The 14,812-nt window shown below is 45.4% G+C and overlaps 1 protein-coding gene and 2 non-coding genes across 3 annotated transcripts; 2 read left to right on the plus strand and 1 right to left on the minus strand.

Moving 5' to 3' along the window:
* Nucleotides 1–2,820: 2,820 nt before the first annotated feature.
* On the plus strand, nt 2,821–2,892 carry trnap-ugg (transfer RNA proline (anticodon UGG)). Its single transcript has one exon. It is a non-coding gene; the product is annotated as a tRNA-Pro (tRNA).
* A 7,636-nt stretch (nt 2,893–10,528) lies between these two features.
* Nucleotides 10,529–10,601, minus strand: trnar-ucg (transfer RNA arginine (anticodon UCG)). Its single transcript has one exon. It is a non-coding gene; the product is annotated as a tRNA-Arg (tRNA).
* Nucleotides 10,602–11,486: 885 nt separating this feature from the next.
* LOC114430576 (piggyBac transposable element-derived protein 4-like) lies at nt 11,487–13,644 on the plus strand. Its single transcript, XM_028398655.1, has 2 exons — nt 11,487–12,508; nt 12,614–13,644. Exons 1-2 carry the CDS (start codon nt 11,776–11,778, stop codon nt 13,579–13,581), a joined length of 1,701 nt encoding a protein of 566 aa, XP_028254456.1. The 5' UTR covers nt 11,487–11,775; the 3' UTR covers nt 13,582–13,644.
* Nucleotides 13,645–14,812: the final 1,168 nt, after the last annotated feature.

Raw genomic sequence — 14,812 nt, forward strand, 5'->3', positions numbered from 1 at the left:
TGTGCACATCACTGAGGACCTCTCCTGGACTAACAACACTGCATCCCTGACCAAGAAGGCACAGCAGCGCCTCTACTTCCTCCGCAAGCTCAAAAGAGCCAGAGCCCCTCCCTCCATCCTGTGCACCTTCTACAGAGGGGCTGTTGAGAGCATCCTGTCCAGCTGCATCACTGTGGTACGGAGCCTGCACCACCACCTGCAGGAAGACGCTTCATCGCATAGTGAGAGCAGCTGAGAGGATCATCAGCGTCCCTCTCCCCTCCCTCCAAGACCTCTACGACAGCCGTCTCATCCGAAAGGCCCTCCGCATCACAGGAGACCCCACCCACCCTTTACACCGCTTCTTTAGTCTGCTGCCATCAGGAAAGAGACTGCGCAGCCTCCGGGCCAGGACCAGCAGACTGAGGGACAGCTTCATCCACCAGGCTGTCAGGAAGCTGAACTCTCTCCCGGCTGTGCCCCACTTTCTCCCCCTTCCCTCTACAAAAGAACCCCCCCAAGTTAGGAACTCTGTGCACCAGCCACTTTACCCTGTGCATTCTCTTGCACCCTAGTCATGTCATCCAGTCTCATATAAGCTGCTTAAACCATTCCTGGACTGTTTACATTATGCCAACTGCACTGTCTTGCACTATACATCTTCTGCACTCTTACTGCATTGTGCCTTCATTTTGTGCCTTGTATTTTGTGTGTGCCTCATTGTAGGTACATTTTTTTACACTTACACAAGTTTTTAGTTATATGTTATATATGGAGTGAAGAGTAACACAATTTCGATTCTCTGTATGTCCAGCACATATAGCAGATTTGACAATAAAGCTGACTTTGAATTAAAACAAGTGAGTTGTAAAAAAAAATTCACCCCCCCCATACAATTGACACTAGAAGAGAACCTATCATTTGAGACCAGAATGTTTTTTTGTACCAGGCTGTAAACATGTTCATTTCTGCTGTGAAGTTGGACATTTTAACATGGGAGTCTATGGGAAATAACACACGTGAATTACAATTTTTCACACATGTCGTAAACATTCCAGACTAGTGGTTAAGACCTTCAAAACTCAGTGTGTAACATTGTTGGTAAAAACTGTTTGCTTTGGCATGTTTGTAGAGAAGATTGAAGCAAGGTGTCTGGACTTGTAGAGTTTTCCTGAAGAGGTTTCGCTGCTCATCCAAGCAGCTTCATCAGTTGTTGATCTGTTGGTGGGGAAACATGGTTTATATGTGGTTGCAGACCTCAGTGGGTGGTCTGGATAAAACTCACAAACAATAGCACTAAATGTTTCCATAGTTACCTGTGATGATCTGGCTGCCTGTGCCAGGTGTGTCTAATGACTGGCTAACGACTATGAGACTGCTGGTAGACAGCCCATTGTTCTTGCTGTTAGCATGTGACTTGGAGTGAAACTTCCTGGGAATGGATGAAATAACTGCTTTGTATGTGGTAAAAAGATGAGGCCACCACCTCGAGAAGGTTTTACCAGCTTAACATAGATGGCTTCCTTGACTTCCTCTCTGTCTAAAATGTGAACATTGTTGTCCTCAAAGGAGTGTCCTTTGTCTTTGAGGTGGAGGTGAACAGCTGAGTCTTGTCCTGAGGAGGTGGCTCTCCTGTGCTGAGCCATTCTTCTGTGGAGTGGTTGTTTAGTTTCTCCAATGTACAGATCAGAGCATTCCTCACTGCACTGGACTGCATATATGATATTGCTGTGTTTCTCCCTGGGAGTTTTATCCTTTGGGTGTACCAGTTTCTGTCTCAGGATTGTCCTCCAGTGGAGACTGCAACTTTAACACAGCGCCTTGGACGAAAAGCAGACTTGCAGAATGAAAGGCAGCATTTCGGAATGAAAAGCATTCCAGAATGAAATTCAAATTTCCGGAATGAAAGGCAGTAATCCAGAATAAGTGGCAGCATTCCAGAATAGACATCAGTATTCTGGAATGATAGGCAGAATTCCCGAATAACACTCTGGATAGTGGAACAGAAGTCAGCAAGACATCATTCTGGAATGAAAAGCATCCCAGAATGGAAGAAAGCATTCCCAAATGAAAGGCAGAAATCTAGAATGAGAGCATCCTGGAATAGACATCCATCCACCCACTCCAGAATGATAGGCAGGATTCTGGAATGGTAGACAAAATTCTGGGATTAAACCCCTAACCCAACAGCGGCCTGTGATGTCATGGAAGCGTGCGTTCCAAAATGGAAGGCAACATTCCAGGACAAAAGTCAGCATAACAGAATGAAAAGCAGATTTGCGGAATGAAAGACACCATTCCAGAATGAAAAGCAGTCCATAATGAAAGACAAAATTTTGGAATGAAATGCAGAAATCGAGAATAAACAGTAGCATTCCAGTATAGACATCAGTATTCCGGAATGATAGGCAGAATTCCCGAATAACATCATAACATCATTTAATCAATAGGGCTCGACCGATTAGCTCGATCCCCATACGGCCAATCTGTGTTTTCATTGTTGAAGCGTGGACATGCCTGTTTCACTTACTGTGTGCTGGTTGGTACATTGGACTCAAGGATTGGTTTTTGAAGACACTCCTCCAAGTGGTGTCTTCAGTTCTGCTACTATTCTGGTTGGGAATCTGAGTTTTATGTGTTCAGGATCTCTGTGGGTGGATCTTGCAGGAAATCAGACTTTTAATCTGAGGGCCCAGGGTTCAAGTCCCTCTTCAGGAGCAACACTATATATTCCTAACCAGAAATCTTTGTACATATCTTTACCAATGTCAAACTAAGAAAAACATGTGCTTTGTGTTGTTATTCCACCAACTGAAACATAAAAAGCAAGAAGTCACATGTGGCTCGTTGGTCTAGGGGTATGATTCTTGCTTTGGGTGCGAGAGGTCCCGGGTTCAAATCCCGGATGAGCCCTTCTCTTTGAAATTCAGTAGATTAGATACTGAAAATGTTTACATTTACAGGAATAATCTTCAACCCAAATAGGTTCATATTCCAATTTAGACCCTGTAAACAGCAGTCTGCTCAAACTCCTAGAAGCAATCATTCTAGAACTGATATTGTTTCTTCAATTCAATTCAATTCAATTCAGTTTTATTTATATAGCGCATATTACAATCAGACATTGTCTCAAAGCGCTTCACAGGAACCCCCCTAAGAGCACTGTGGCAAGGAAAAACTCCCTTTAAGAGGAAGAAACCTTGAGCAGGACCCGTCAACTTAAGGGGGAACCAGTCCTGCTGCTAGTCAGAGAGGATGAGGGAGAGAGAGAGAGAGAGAGAGAGAGAGAGGATGAAGGAGAAAGAGAGAGAGAGAGAGAGAGAGAGAGAGAGAGGAGCAAACATGATACAAACATGATACAGTACAGAGCAAACATGACAGCAAGATGAAACAGTGATTATATTGCAATAGATATCTATATATATCGTCGGTCCATAAGTAGGAATAGTAATTTGATAGTAAAGATGAGCAGCAGGGGCTAGTGAAGTCGATGAGCACAGGAGAGACTGCAGGTCAGTATGCAGGTCTTGAGACCTGCAAAGAGAGAGAGCGAGAGCGAGGCACAGAACTACAAGGAAGACAGTTAACACAGATTATGAGACGATATTACCCAGTATGATCCAGACTAAGGAGAGTGGAGGAGAGGTCAGAGGGTGTTCAGAGGATCGTGTTTGTGCCCCCCCGACAATGTAGAGCAAGAGAGACTTCACGGGCCGGACTGCAGGTCATCATCCAGGTCTTGAGACCAGTGTGAGCCCGACTAAGGAGAGAAAAGGAGAGGTTAGAGGGTGAGAGGGAAACTGCTCAGTGGATCATGTTTGTGCCCCCCGACAACGTAGGCCTAGAGCAGCATAGCTGTGCTACACACTAGGTCTAAGGCTAACTGTACGCCTTACTAAACAGAAAAGTTTTAAGTCTAGTCTTAAAGGTGGAGGCAGTGTCTGCCTCTCGGACCCAGATTGGTAACTGGTTCCATAATAGCGGTGCCTGATAGCTGAAAGCTCGTCCTCCCATTCTACTTCTATGAATCCTAGGAACTACTAGTAAACCTGCACTCAGAGATCTGAGTGTCCTATTAGGAACATATGGTACAATCAGGTCCTGCAGATACAATGGAGCAAGTCCATGAAGAGCCTTGTAGGTTAGAAGAAGGATCTTGAAGTGTATTCTTGAGTCCACTGGGAGCCAGTGAAGAGACGCTAGGACAGGAGAGATATGATCCCTTTGGCTGCTTCCTGTCAGAACTCTAGCTGCTGCGTTCTGGATCAGCTGCAGACTGTTGATGGAGTAATGTGGACATCCTGACAATAAAGAGTTGCAGTAGTCCAGTCTTGAAGTGACAAAAGCATGGATGAGCTTTTCAGCATCACTCTGAGAGAGGATGCTCCTGATCTTAGTAATATTACGCAGGTGAAAGAAAGCGGTCCTGGAGACCTGCTTAATATGAGAGACAAACGACATGTCTTGATCAAAGATAACTCCAAGGTTCCTCACAGTCGTACTGGAGGCCAGAGTAATTCCATCCAGGGAGAAAGTATTATCTGATAAACTAGTTCTGAGATGTTTCGGTCCAAAAACAATGACCTCAGTCTTGTCCGAGTTTAATAGTAAAAAGTTGGAGGACATCCAGTCCTTTATGTCCTTTAGACACGCCTGTAGTCTGACTAGCGGCTCCGTTTCTTCAGGCTTCATGGATAAATACAGCTGGGTATCATCAGCATAACAATGAAAGTTTATGCCGTGCTTCTGGATGATGTTTCCTAGAGGGAGCATGTAGAGGGTGAACAGGATCGGTCCGAGCACAGAACCCTGTGGAACACCGTGGTTAACCCTTGTACCTGTGGAAGACACATCGTTAGTGTGAACAAAATGAAATCTGTCAGCTAAATATGATTTAAACCAGCGCAGTGCTGTTCCTGTAATCCTGATCTCGTGTTCCAATCTGTGTAGCAGGATGCGATGGTCTACGGTGTCGAAGGCAGCACTGAGATCCAGTAAAACGAGTACAGAGACGAGACCCCGGTCCGATGCCATGAGGAGGTCATTGGTGACTTTAAGCAGTGCTGTTTCTGTGCTGTGATGGGCTCTGAAACCAGACTGGAAAGCATCAAACAGACTGTTACTACACAGGTGGTCGTTTAGCTGACTTACAACAGCTCTTTCGAGTAGTTTGGAGATAAAGGTGAGGTTGGAGATCGGTCTGTAGTTTCCTAGGACGTCCGGGTCCAGTGAAGGTTTTTTAAGTATCGGAATGATCACAGCAGTTTTAAAAGCCTGTGGTACATATCCTGTTCCCAGAGACAAGTTGATCTGTCCTAATATAGAGTCTCCGATCAGAGGAATAGCATCCTTGAGGAGCTGTGAAGGGATCGGATCCAGAAGACAGGTAGTAGGTTTAGACTTGCAGATGCTGGTGGTCAGCTCAGGGAGGCCGATGGGCGCGAAGCAGTCCAGAGTTAGATCAGGATCCGTTTCCAGAAGTGGCGGTGTATCCTCAGCGGTCACAGAGAGATTGTGGTTGATTTGTCCTCTAATAGTGGTGATTTTATCAGTGAAGAAGCTCATGAAGTCTTCACTACTAAGAGCTGCAGGAATGCGAGGCTCCACAGAGCTGTGGCTCTTTGTCAGCCTGGCCACGACGTTAAAGAGAAAGCGCGGGTTGTTCTTGTTTTCTTCTATTAGTGATGAATAGTAGGCTGTCCTGGCTTTACGAAGGGCCTTCTTATACGTCAGCAGACTGTCTCTCCAGGCCCTCCGGGAGTCATCTGATTTAGAGGACTGCCACATCCTCTCCATCCTACGTGTAATCCGTTTCAGTGATCGGATGTTTGAGTTGTACAACGGAGCTAGCCTCTTCTGGTTTGTAGTTTTCTTCTTCTTCAGTGGAGCAATCCTGTTTAAGACTGAGTGTAGTGTGTCTGCAGTGTTGTTGACAAAGCGGTCCAGCTCTGCAGGAGTAACATTTAAGTTGGTACCCCCATCAGTACTTGGGACTGTGGGGAGTACTGGTAGGATTGCTGTCCTAAACTGATTTATGGCGTCTTCAGACAGACATCTGCTGTAGTAGACCTTTTCCTTAGGTGCTGGTAGGTCTGAAAGAGAGAAGTCAAAAGTTATTAATGAGTGATCTGAAAGAACAGGATTTTGAGACCACACTAGCAGGTTCTCAGCTTCCAGGCCGTAGGTGAGAACCAGGTCGAGGGTGTGACTGTGACAGTGTGTGGGTTCATTTACTAACTGAGAGAACCCAACTGAATCCAAGAGTGAGTTGAAGGCAATCTTCAGACTGTCGGAGTCGACGTCCATATGAATGTTAAAGTCACCCACTATAATGACTTTATCTGTGCTAAGCACTAAACTTGATAAGAAGTCTGAAAACTCCAGCAGGAACTCTGAATAAGCAGCAGCAGGTGGACGATACACTACGACGAGTAAAACAAATTCTGACTTCTTCCAGCTTCCGTGAGACAGGCTGAGAGTGAGACTCTCAAAAGAAGTATGAGTAGACTTAGGTTTAGGATTCATCTGAAGACTGGAGCGGTAGATTGCTGCCACTCCTCCTCCGCGACCTGTAACTCTAGGAACATGACAGTTAATATAACAGGACGGAGTTGATTCATTTAAAGCAACATATTCTTCACCCTGTAACCAAGTCTCAGTGAGACAAAGTATATCAGTGTGATGATCAATAATTAGATCATTAACTAAGAGCGACTTAGAGTGTAGGGATCGTATGTTAAACAATCCACACCTGAGTGTTCTGTTACCTTGTTCTATGTGTTTGTGTGTGTTAGTGTGTATTTTTATGAGGTTATTATGATTAATATATCTTAACTTGTGTGCTTGATGAACTGTGGGAGGACGTGTGACCGTCACCACTTCTATAACATTATTAAGCATAGTGTTTCTATGTGTATTTGTGTTTAATGTGTTTCTAACTGAGGGCGGCAGTCCTCCAGAAGCAGCAGAGAGGTGTGTAGGACAGCAACTCTGCCTCCTGGCCTCGACCCTGGGTTGTCAGGTTGGTCTAATAAACTTGGCTATGTTGCTAGAAATCAGAGCTGCACCACCCTGGGTGGGATGGATGCCGTCTCTCCTAATAAGGCCAGGTTTCCCCCAGAAAGTTTCCCAGTTATCTATAAAGGCCACGTTATTTTCTGGACACCACCATGACAGCCAGCGACAGAGCGAGGACATGCGGCTAAACATGTCATCACTGGTCAGATTTGGGAGGGGACCAGAGAACGCTACGGAGTCCGACATGGTTTTAGCTAAATTACACACCGACTCAATATTAACTTTAGTGACCTCTGACTGGCGAAGCCGGGTGTCATTAACACCGACGTGAATTATAATCCTACTGTATTTATGCTTATCTCTCGCCAGCAGCTTCAGGCTACCCTCTATGTCGCCCGCTCTGGCCCCCGGGATGCACTTAACTATAGCCGCTGGTGTCGGCTTTACATGCCACAGAACAGAGTCGCCAATAACCAGGGTCGGCTTCTCAGCGGGTGTGTCGCCGAGTGGGGAAAAACGGTTCGATATATCAAGCGGCTGGTGGTGAACCACGGGCCTTTGTTTCGGGCTACGCTTCCTTCGAACCGCCACCCAACCTCTCTGACTTCCCGGCTGCTCAGGGGCTGCCGGGGTGCGGATAACATCAGCTAAGGCAGGCTGGTCCGCACAGGCTAACTGCTGCTGGCTAGCTGCTGTGGCTACAGGTCTATTATCTAACATGCGGAGCCGACCCTCTAACTCGCTTAGCCTCGCCTCCAAGACTGTGAATAAGCTACACTTTGTGCACACCTCACGCTCACTAAAGGAGGCAGAGGAGTAGCTGAATATGTCACACACCGTGCAGTGAGCAGGAGAGGGAGATGCAGAGCGAGTGGAAGAAGCCATGCTAAGCGCTAATGCTAACCGCTAAATTACGGTAAGCTTCGCTACAGTGGTAAACGAGAAGGGAACCCAGAAACTGGTGCACTTAACTCTAACACTACGGTGCTTGTGTATTACCACAATAAAAGCAAACACAATATGTCTAATGCAGAAAGTCCGTAGCACCAACAGCGCACACCAAGTGAACAAACAGGACAGTGTCGAAACAGGAAGTGACGCAATACGTTACCCACTGACGCAATACGTTACCACTCCACCAAGAGAAAAAGTCTTTGCACTGAGGACTAATGTCGGAAGTAAAGGCTGCAGGTAGACATTTTAAGCCAATGATCCCCTCGGCAATAATAAGGAATGTCAACTCACTACTGAATAAGATGGATGAGCTGTTTGCGCTGAACAATCAACAGAGTTACCGTGAGTGCAGCTTATACATCTTCACAGAGACGTGGCTCACTGATATGAGACTGGATGCTAACGTGGATCTACCAGGCTTTACTGCTGTGAGAGCCGACAGAGACATGAACGCTTGTGGGAAGAGCAGAGGTTCATCATATATGTGAATGAACGCCCAGGACATGTCTCAGTGAAAAAGGTACTGTGTTGTCAGGACTTGGAACTGTTAGCCTGCGGCCATATTACTTGCCGAGGGAGCTAAGTCACGTGATCGTGCTCTGTGTTTACGCCCCACCGAGCGCGGACGCATCAGCTGCCTATGAGAAGATACACACAGTAACAGCAAGACTGCAGACAAAGCACCCCGAGGCGTTTATGGTTCTGGTTCACCTGCAGCCACAGTACACCCCCTGGTCAAAAGGATGTCTAAAACCACACGTTCAATCAGGAAGTGGTCACCTGAGGCAGAGGATGGTCTGAGGGACTGCTTTGACACCACTGACTGGGATGTAATGCTAAAAACACATGTTGAGGACATAGGGGAGCAGACTCACTGCACTCAAAAAACTGATTCAAGCCCCTCTTAGAGGTGAAACATTATTATTTTGTTTGTCTTATGAAAATGTTATTAATTCCAACAATACCCAAATATGTTTAGCAGATGTAACATAAATATATATTTGCTTTGACTCCCGTGGCCCTCTCAAACCGAATGAGTTCAACTAGCAGAGCAAGAGCATGAGCAGGAGATCAGCCTCTGTCCTACCCGCCATCTGCCTCTGCTTGAAACTACTGTTGGTAAGTTTTCTGTCTTCTATTCAATAAGTTTATTATCTTTATGTGAAACAATGTGCATGCCTTAAGATAAATGGACCTTGAGTTTAGGAAGAAATGTCAGTCATTGTTCATGTGAGCTACCCAAGGTCCCCACTGTCTCATGTTTGTATATTTGACTCATTTTCACAGCACTTCATTAGTTTGTTATCATAATCAGCCACCATGTACAGGTGCACCATGTACAGGTGCAGGGAGCTTGGAAATTGGTTAAAACCGAGGGGTCTAGGCCTTTCTTTTTTTTAAAGAGGCTGCACCGTGGCATGTTTAAAAGAGGATGGAACAGATCCAGAGCTCAGACACAGATTTATAAATTGTAAGCTAAAAGTGTCAACTGTGCAGAAGACCTCTTTAAAAAGACGGGATGGAATGCTGTCAGATTGGCAAGTGGCAGGCCGTAAATTTTTAACAATCTCAGTGAGGTGAGATAGTGAGACAGGCTCAAATTTGTCAAAGACAGCAGAGCTGGGAGAAGAGCTGAGGGGTCCTGGGCAGACTGCGAGAGCGGGTGTCTAAATGCTAAAATTTTACCAATACAAAATTCATTAAAAGCCTTGCACAGAGTAGGAGACGGCTCAATACAGACAGTATCACATGGATTCACCAGAGAATCAAACACATTAAAAAGAACCTGAGGCTTATGAGCATTTGCAGGCACCAATGCGGAGAAATATTCTGTCTTTGCAGCTTTAACAGCCTGCTGGTATGATGTGAGATCGTTTTGGAGGAGATCCCACAAAATTTTAGGTTTGTCCTTTTTCCATCTCCTCTCTGCCTGCCTAGATGCGCGTCTGAGCGCACGAGTGGACTCGTTGAGCCAAGGCTCTTTCTGCAGCCTTACAGGCTTGAGAGTCATGGACGCGATTGAATCCAAAATCACGTCCCCACTGTCTCATGTTTGTATATTTTACTCTTTTTCACAGCACTTCATTCAGTTTGTTATCGTAATCAGCCACCATGTACAGGTGCATCTCCATAAATGAGAATATTGTGGAAAAGTTCAATATTATAAACTAATGATGTCACACTGTGATCAGATGATGAACTCAAAACACCTGCAAAGCAGACACAATCATGGGGAAGACTGCTGACTGGACAGATGTTGAATAAATAAAAAATAGTCAGCATGGTTATCCTTAGGAGCAATAATGGGAATATGACTCCCATCCATCCCCCCTGCACACTGAGGGAACCCATCAAGACAGACAGTTATCAGGACCGTTACCTGGATCAGAGCCTCAATCTCACAGGTGACTGTGCCAAAGAAAAGAGAAGGAGGAAGATGGTCTCAGGTTCTGAGGGCGACTCCAAACTGGCGTAGTAGTGTAGTAGTAGACCCACTAAAGGTTCTAGCAGTGGAAGTGAGTTGTAGATAAACTACAGATACAGGTTGGTGAAGAGGTTTCATACCTGTATAAAACCTCAACCACGAAAGGACTCGAACCCTTAATCTTCTGATCCGAAGTCAGACGCCTTATCCATTAGGCCACGTGGTCTAGCATGTCACATAAAATTTTCCTGTAGAAACCGTTGTCTCTTCAAATTAAATGTACTGAATGTCGATCTATAGGAGCCAACTACCAAAGTCTTTATGTGTGGAGACATTTACAGACAGCAAAGGATAAGTTAGGAAAGATATATTCATGATTGTGACGGCCACAGGGCCTAGTGCTTGTTGTGTTTGTTCCACTCTGGTTGCAGGGTTCCATCAGGGTGGAGCTGTGTTGATTGCAGAGGCAGAACCCCTGGCCAGTGTTCTGAATGAAGTATTTAGCTCCACCTGATCCTGCACTGCAGTCTCTTCTCTTCTCCTGCATTCACCACCTGCCTCCTGTGTGCTCGGCCGTCTCAGTGTTCGTTTTGGTTGTTTTGCTTTGGTCAAATAAATGAATTGCTTTATTTAATTTAATAGCATGTGTCCGACTATTATTGTGATCAGAACGAGCGGGTCATAACACTGATAAAATAAATTCAGCTTCGATTCAGCTCAGTGTCTGGATCTAGCCCAGATCCCCCCCCCCATTGCCTACACACGTTTGACTTCAATTATTTTTTGGGATTTTCCTTCCTGTTTGTTTCCTGTGCACCTAGCATCAGGGCCACCAGTGTGTTTACAAGCATGGACAATTGAAACAGTGTTTATTATTGAACTGCAGTATGATCATGATGGATATGAACGGCCATTTATAATAGTGGGGTTTTGTTAACTGTTTGTCTTTTGTCTGTGTCATTTAACCCTCCTGTTGTCCTCGGGTCAAAATGACCCGCTACTGTGTTTAAAAACCCCAAAAAATGACCTTAATGATAATTTTTGTACTTGAAATTTTATGACTTTTCCTAGATTGACCCAAACTTTAAAAAAAGTGAATTGATGCCTTTGTTCACACTATCATGTATGCTGTACAAAAAAAGGTACAAAGGTGGTCTTCGGGTCAAAATGACCCAACAGTGAAATTCAACTAAAATCACAGTCACAGAGTTATTTACACACAACAGAATGTGAGAATGTTTTAGTTCTGCCTCAGATCAATCAGTAGCAGACGTAAACAATCAGTAGCAGACGTAAATAAGACAAGAGTTCTCGTGGACAGTGCCTTTGATCTGTGGATTTCCAGAAGTTATAAAGGTGCTGCAGATGACATTACCCCCATATCTCTCTGTGCTGAAGCCATGAGTGCACGTTATAACGTCCAAAAGGCTCTGGAGCTGATTTTTTCAGATGTCCAGCAAGACAACTCTGATTCAGAGGAGGAAGTGGTATCAGAAGAAGAAGATGGGGAGGAATACAACCCAGAGCATGATGAATCATCTTCAGAAGAAGAAGAAAATGCTGAAGCTGAAAGAGAGACTTTCCTTTCAAAAAACAGCAAAATAACATGGTTCTCGGAAGCATATGACCAACATGGCAGGGAGGCAGAACAAAATGTCATAAAGATGACCCCAGGACCCACAAGATATGCTGTTTCTCATGCCCATGACATTGTCTCTACATTCTACCTGTTCATCACACCAGCAATAGAAAAAATAATCCTGGAGATGACAAATCTGGAGGGTTTTCGCAAAAATGGAGACAGCTGGAAAAAGATGGATGAGACTGATCTGCGGGCCTACTTAGGGCTGCTCATCTTAGCAGGTGTTTACAGGTCCCGAGGTGAGGCTGCAGCCAGTCTATGGGATGCAGAGAGTGGAAGGCCAATTTTCCGAGCTACAATGCCACTCAAACTCTTTCACACCTATTCAAGACTGCTACGTTTTGATAACCGCGAGTCAAGACCAGCGAGACGTGTGACAGACAAACTTGCAGCCATAAGAGAGGTCTGGGATAAGTGGGTGGAGCGGCTGCCCTACCTCTACAACCCAGGGCCTGATGTAACAGTGGATGAGCAACTGGTTCCATTTAGAGGTAATTTATTTTCATATTTCTAATAAAAGTGATTTTCACTATTGAATTATATGACTGTTTTCTGTGACTCAGATACAAATTATTGATGCTAATCTCTGTCCAAAGGTCGTTGTCCTTTCCGCCAGTATATGCCCAGCAAGCCAGCAAAATATGGGATCAAGTCATGGGTGGCTTGCGATGCCAAATCAAGCTACGCTTGGAAGATGCAAGTCTACACTGGGAAGCTGACCAGTGGAGGTCCAGAGAAGAACCAGGGGATGAGAGTAGTGCTTGATGTGACAGAGGGACTGAGGGGTCACAATGTGACATGTGACAATTTTTTCACCTCTTATGAACTCGGACAGCAGCTCCTGAAGAGGAAGATAACCATGGTTGGCACAGTTCGAAAGAACAAGCCTGAGCTCCCACCTGCACTGCTTGCAACAAAGGAGAGAGAGGTCTTCTCATCCAAGTTTGCCTTCACACCCACCACCACCCTAGTGTCCTACATCCCAAAGAAAAATAAGAATGTAGTACTTCTGAGCACACTACACACAGATGCTGGCATTAGTGATCGTGAGGACAGGAAGCCATCCATCATCCTAGACTACAACTGTAACAAAGGGGGTGTGGACAATCTAGATAAGGTGATTGGAACCTACAGCTGCAGAAGGATGACTGCCCGCTGGCCCCTGGTCATCTTCCACAACATCATTGATGTTTCCTCTTACAATGCCTTTGTGATTTGGAGAGAGATCAACCCAACCTGGATGCCTCGTAAGCAGAACAAGAGGAGGGTGTTCCTGGAGCAGTTAGGAAAGGCACTTGTAACACCACTTATTGAAAGGAGGAAGCATTTCCCCCGCACAGAAGCCTCTGCAGCAGTTGTCAAAGCTATACAGAGTGCAGGAACCCCTGATCAACCTGAGGATCCAGCTGCCACAGCCACTGCCCCAGCCGGGGCAAGTAAAAGAAAGAGATGTCAGTTCTGCCCGCCAAAGAAGGACTGTAAAACACATACTGTGTGCAGTAGGTGTAAGAAATATATCTGCAAGAGCTGTGCATTTGCATACTGCCCTACATGTGCTAATTAGTTGAATTATTGTTGTTTAGTTGGGTTATATTGTTTTTTGGATTGTATATTTTCTTACATTGTTCACTGGCAAAAAAAATCAGAAGAATCTAACTCATTGCGATGAATTAAGAGGCATTCGATATTCCTTTTTGAATATTTGTTTTGTTTCTAAAACTATAGAAATGCAGGTGAAAAGGGAAAACTCAAGTATTTACATGTTTTGTGGTTAATGTTTCTTCAAGCAAAATAAAATTTGGTGTTTAAAAATCGAATAAACTGCTTATATTATTGTGGATTTAGTGAAGACGGGTCATTTTGACCGGGAGGACACGGGGTGTATAGAGGATATGAGGACAACAGGAGGGTTAAATATATATGGTACTTCAGCAAATCTTCATCTCCCTGTCTCTATTTGACTCACTCCCAGAGCTGCTCCTACACTTCTGAGCCACTAGTCCAACTCAATACTTCCAGATTTGTAGAGATCATATACATGCTACACAACTCAATGTGTGAGTAATCCAAGTATTCATTTTTCCAGCCTCATAATGTGTTTTTTTAAGCACATTTTTGTTCAGGCTGTGGGTCATGTTTCCTGTTGATGAAGATTCTCAGTCATCCAGGTCATCATACGTAGAGAAGATTGAAGCAAGGACTTGTAGAGTTTTCGTTCAAAGTCCGCACTGCAAAGTCCACACTGCAGAGTCCGCACTGCAGAGTCCGCACTGCAAAGTCCGCACTGCGCACTGCAAAGTCCGCACTCAAAGTCCGCACTGCGCACTGCAAAGTCCGCACTGCAAAGTCCGCACTGCACACTGCAAAGGCTGCACTGGTCCGCACTGCGCAGTGCAAAGTCCGCACTGCGCACTGCAGAGGCCGTACTGCGCACTGCAAAGTCCGCACTGCACACTGCAAAGGCTGCACTGGTCCGCACTGAGCACTGCAAAGGCAGCACTGCGCACTGCAGAGGCCCCACCAGGGCACACAGTGCAGAGCTGGAGGAGGTGTGTGTAAGAAGGCCACCCCTTCACCCCGAACAAGGGTGTGTAAAAACTGCTCTGGATTGGGATGAGTCTGAATAGAACTTTGTTAGCTTTGTAAAGCTATGCAAAGTCCGCACTGCGCACTGCAAAGTCCGCACTGCGCACTGCAAAGTCCGCACTGCGCACTGCAAAGGGTGCACTGCAAAGGCCGCACTGCACACTGCAAAGGCTGCACTGCAAAGTTAGTGCAGCCTTTGCAGTGTGCAG

Source organism: Parambassis ranga, unplaced genomic scaffold, assembly GCF_900634625.1.
Source record: "Parambassis ranga unplaced genomic scaffold, fParRan2.1 scaffold_24_arrow_ctg1, whole genome shotgun sequence".
NCBI classification, from domain to species: Eukaryota; Metazoa; Chordata; class Actinopteri; family Ambassidae; genus Parambassis; species Parambassis ranga.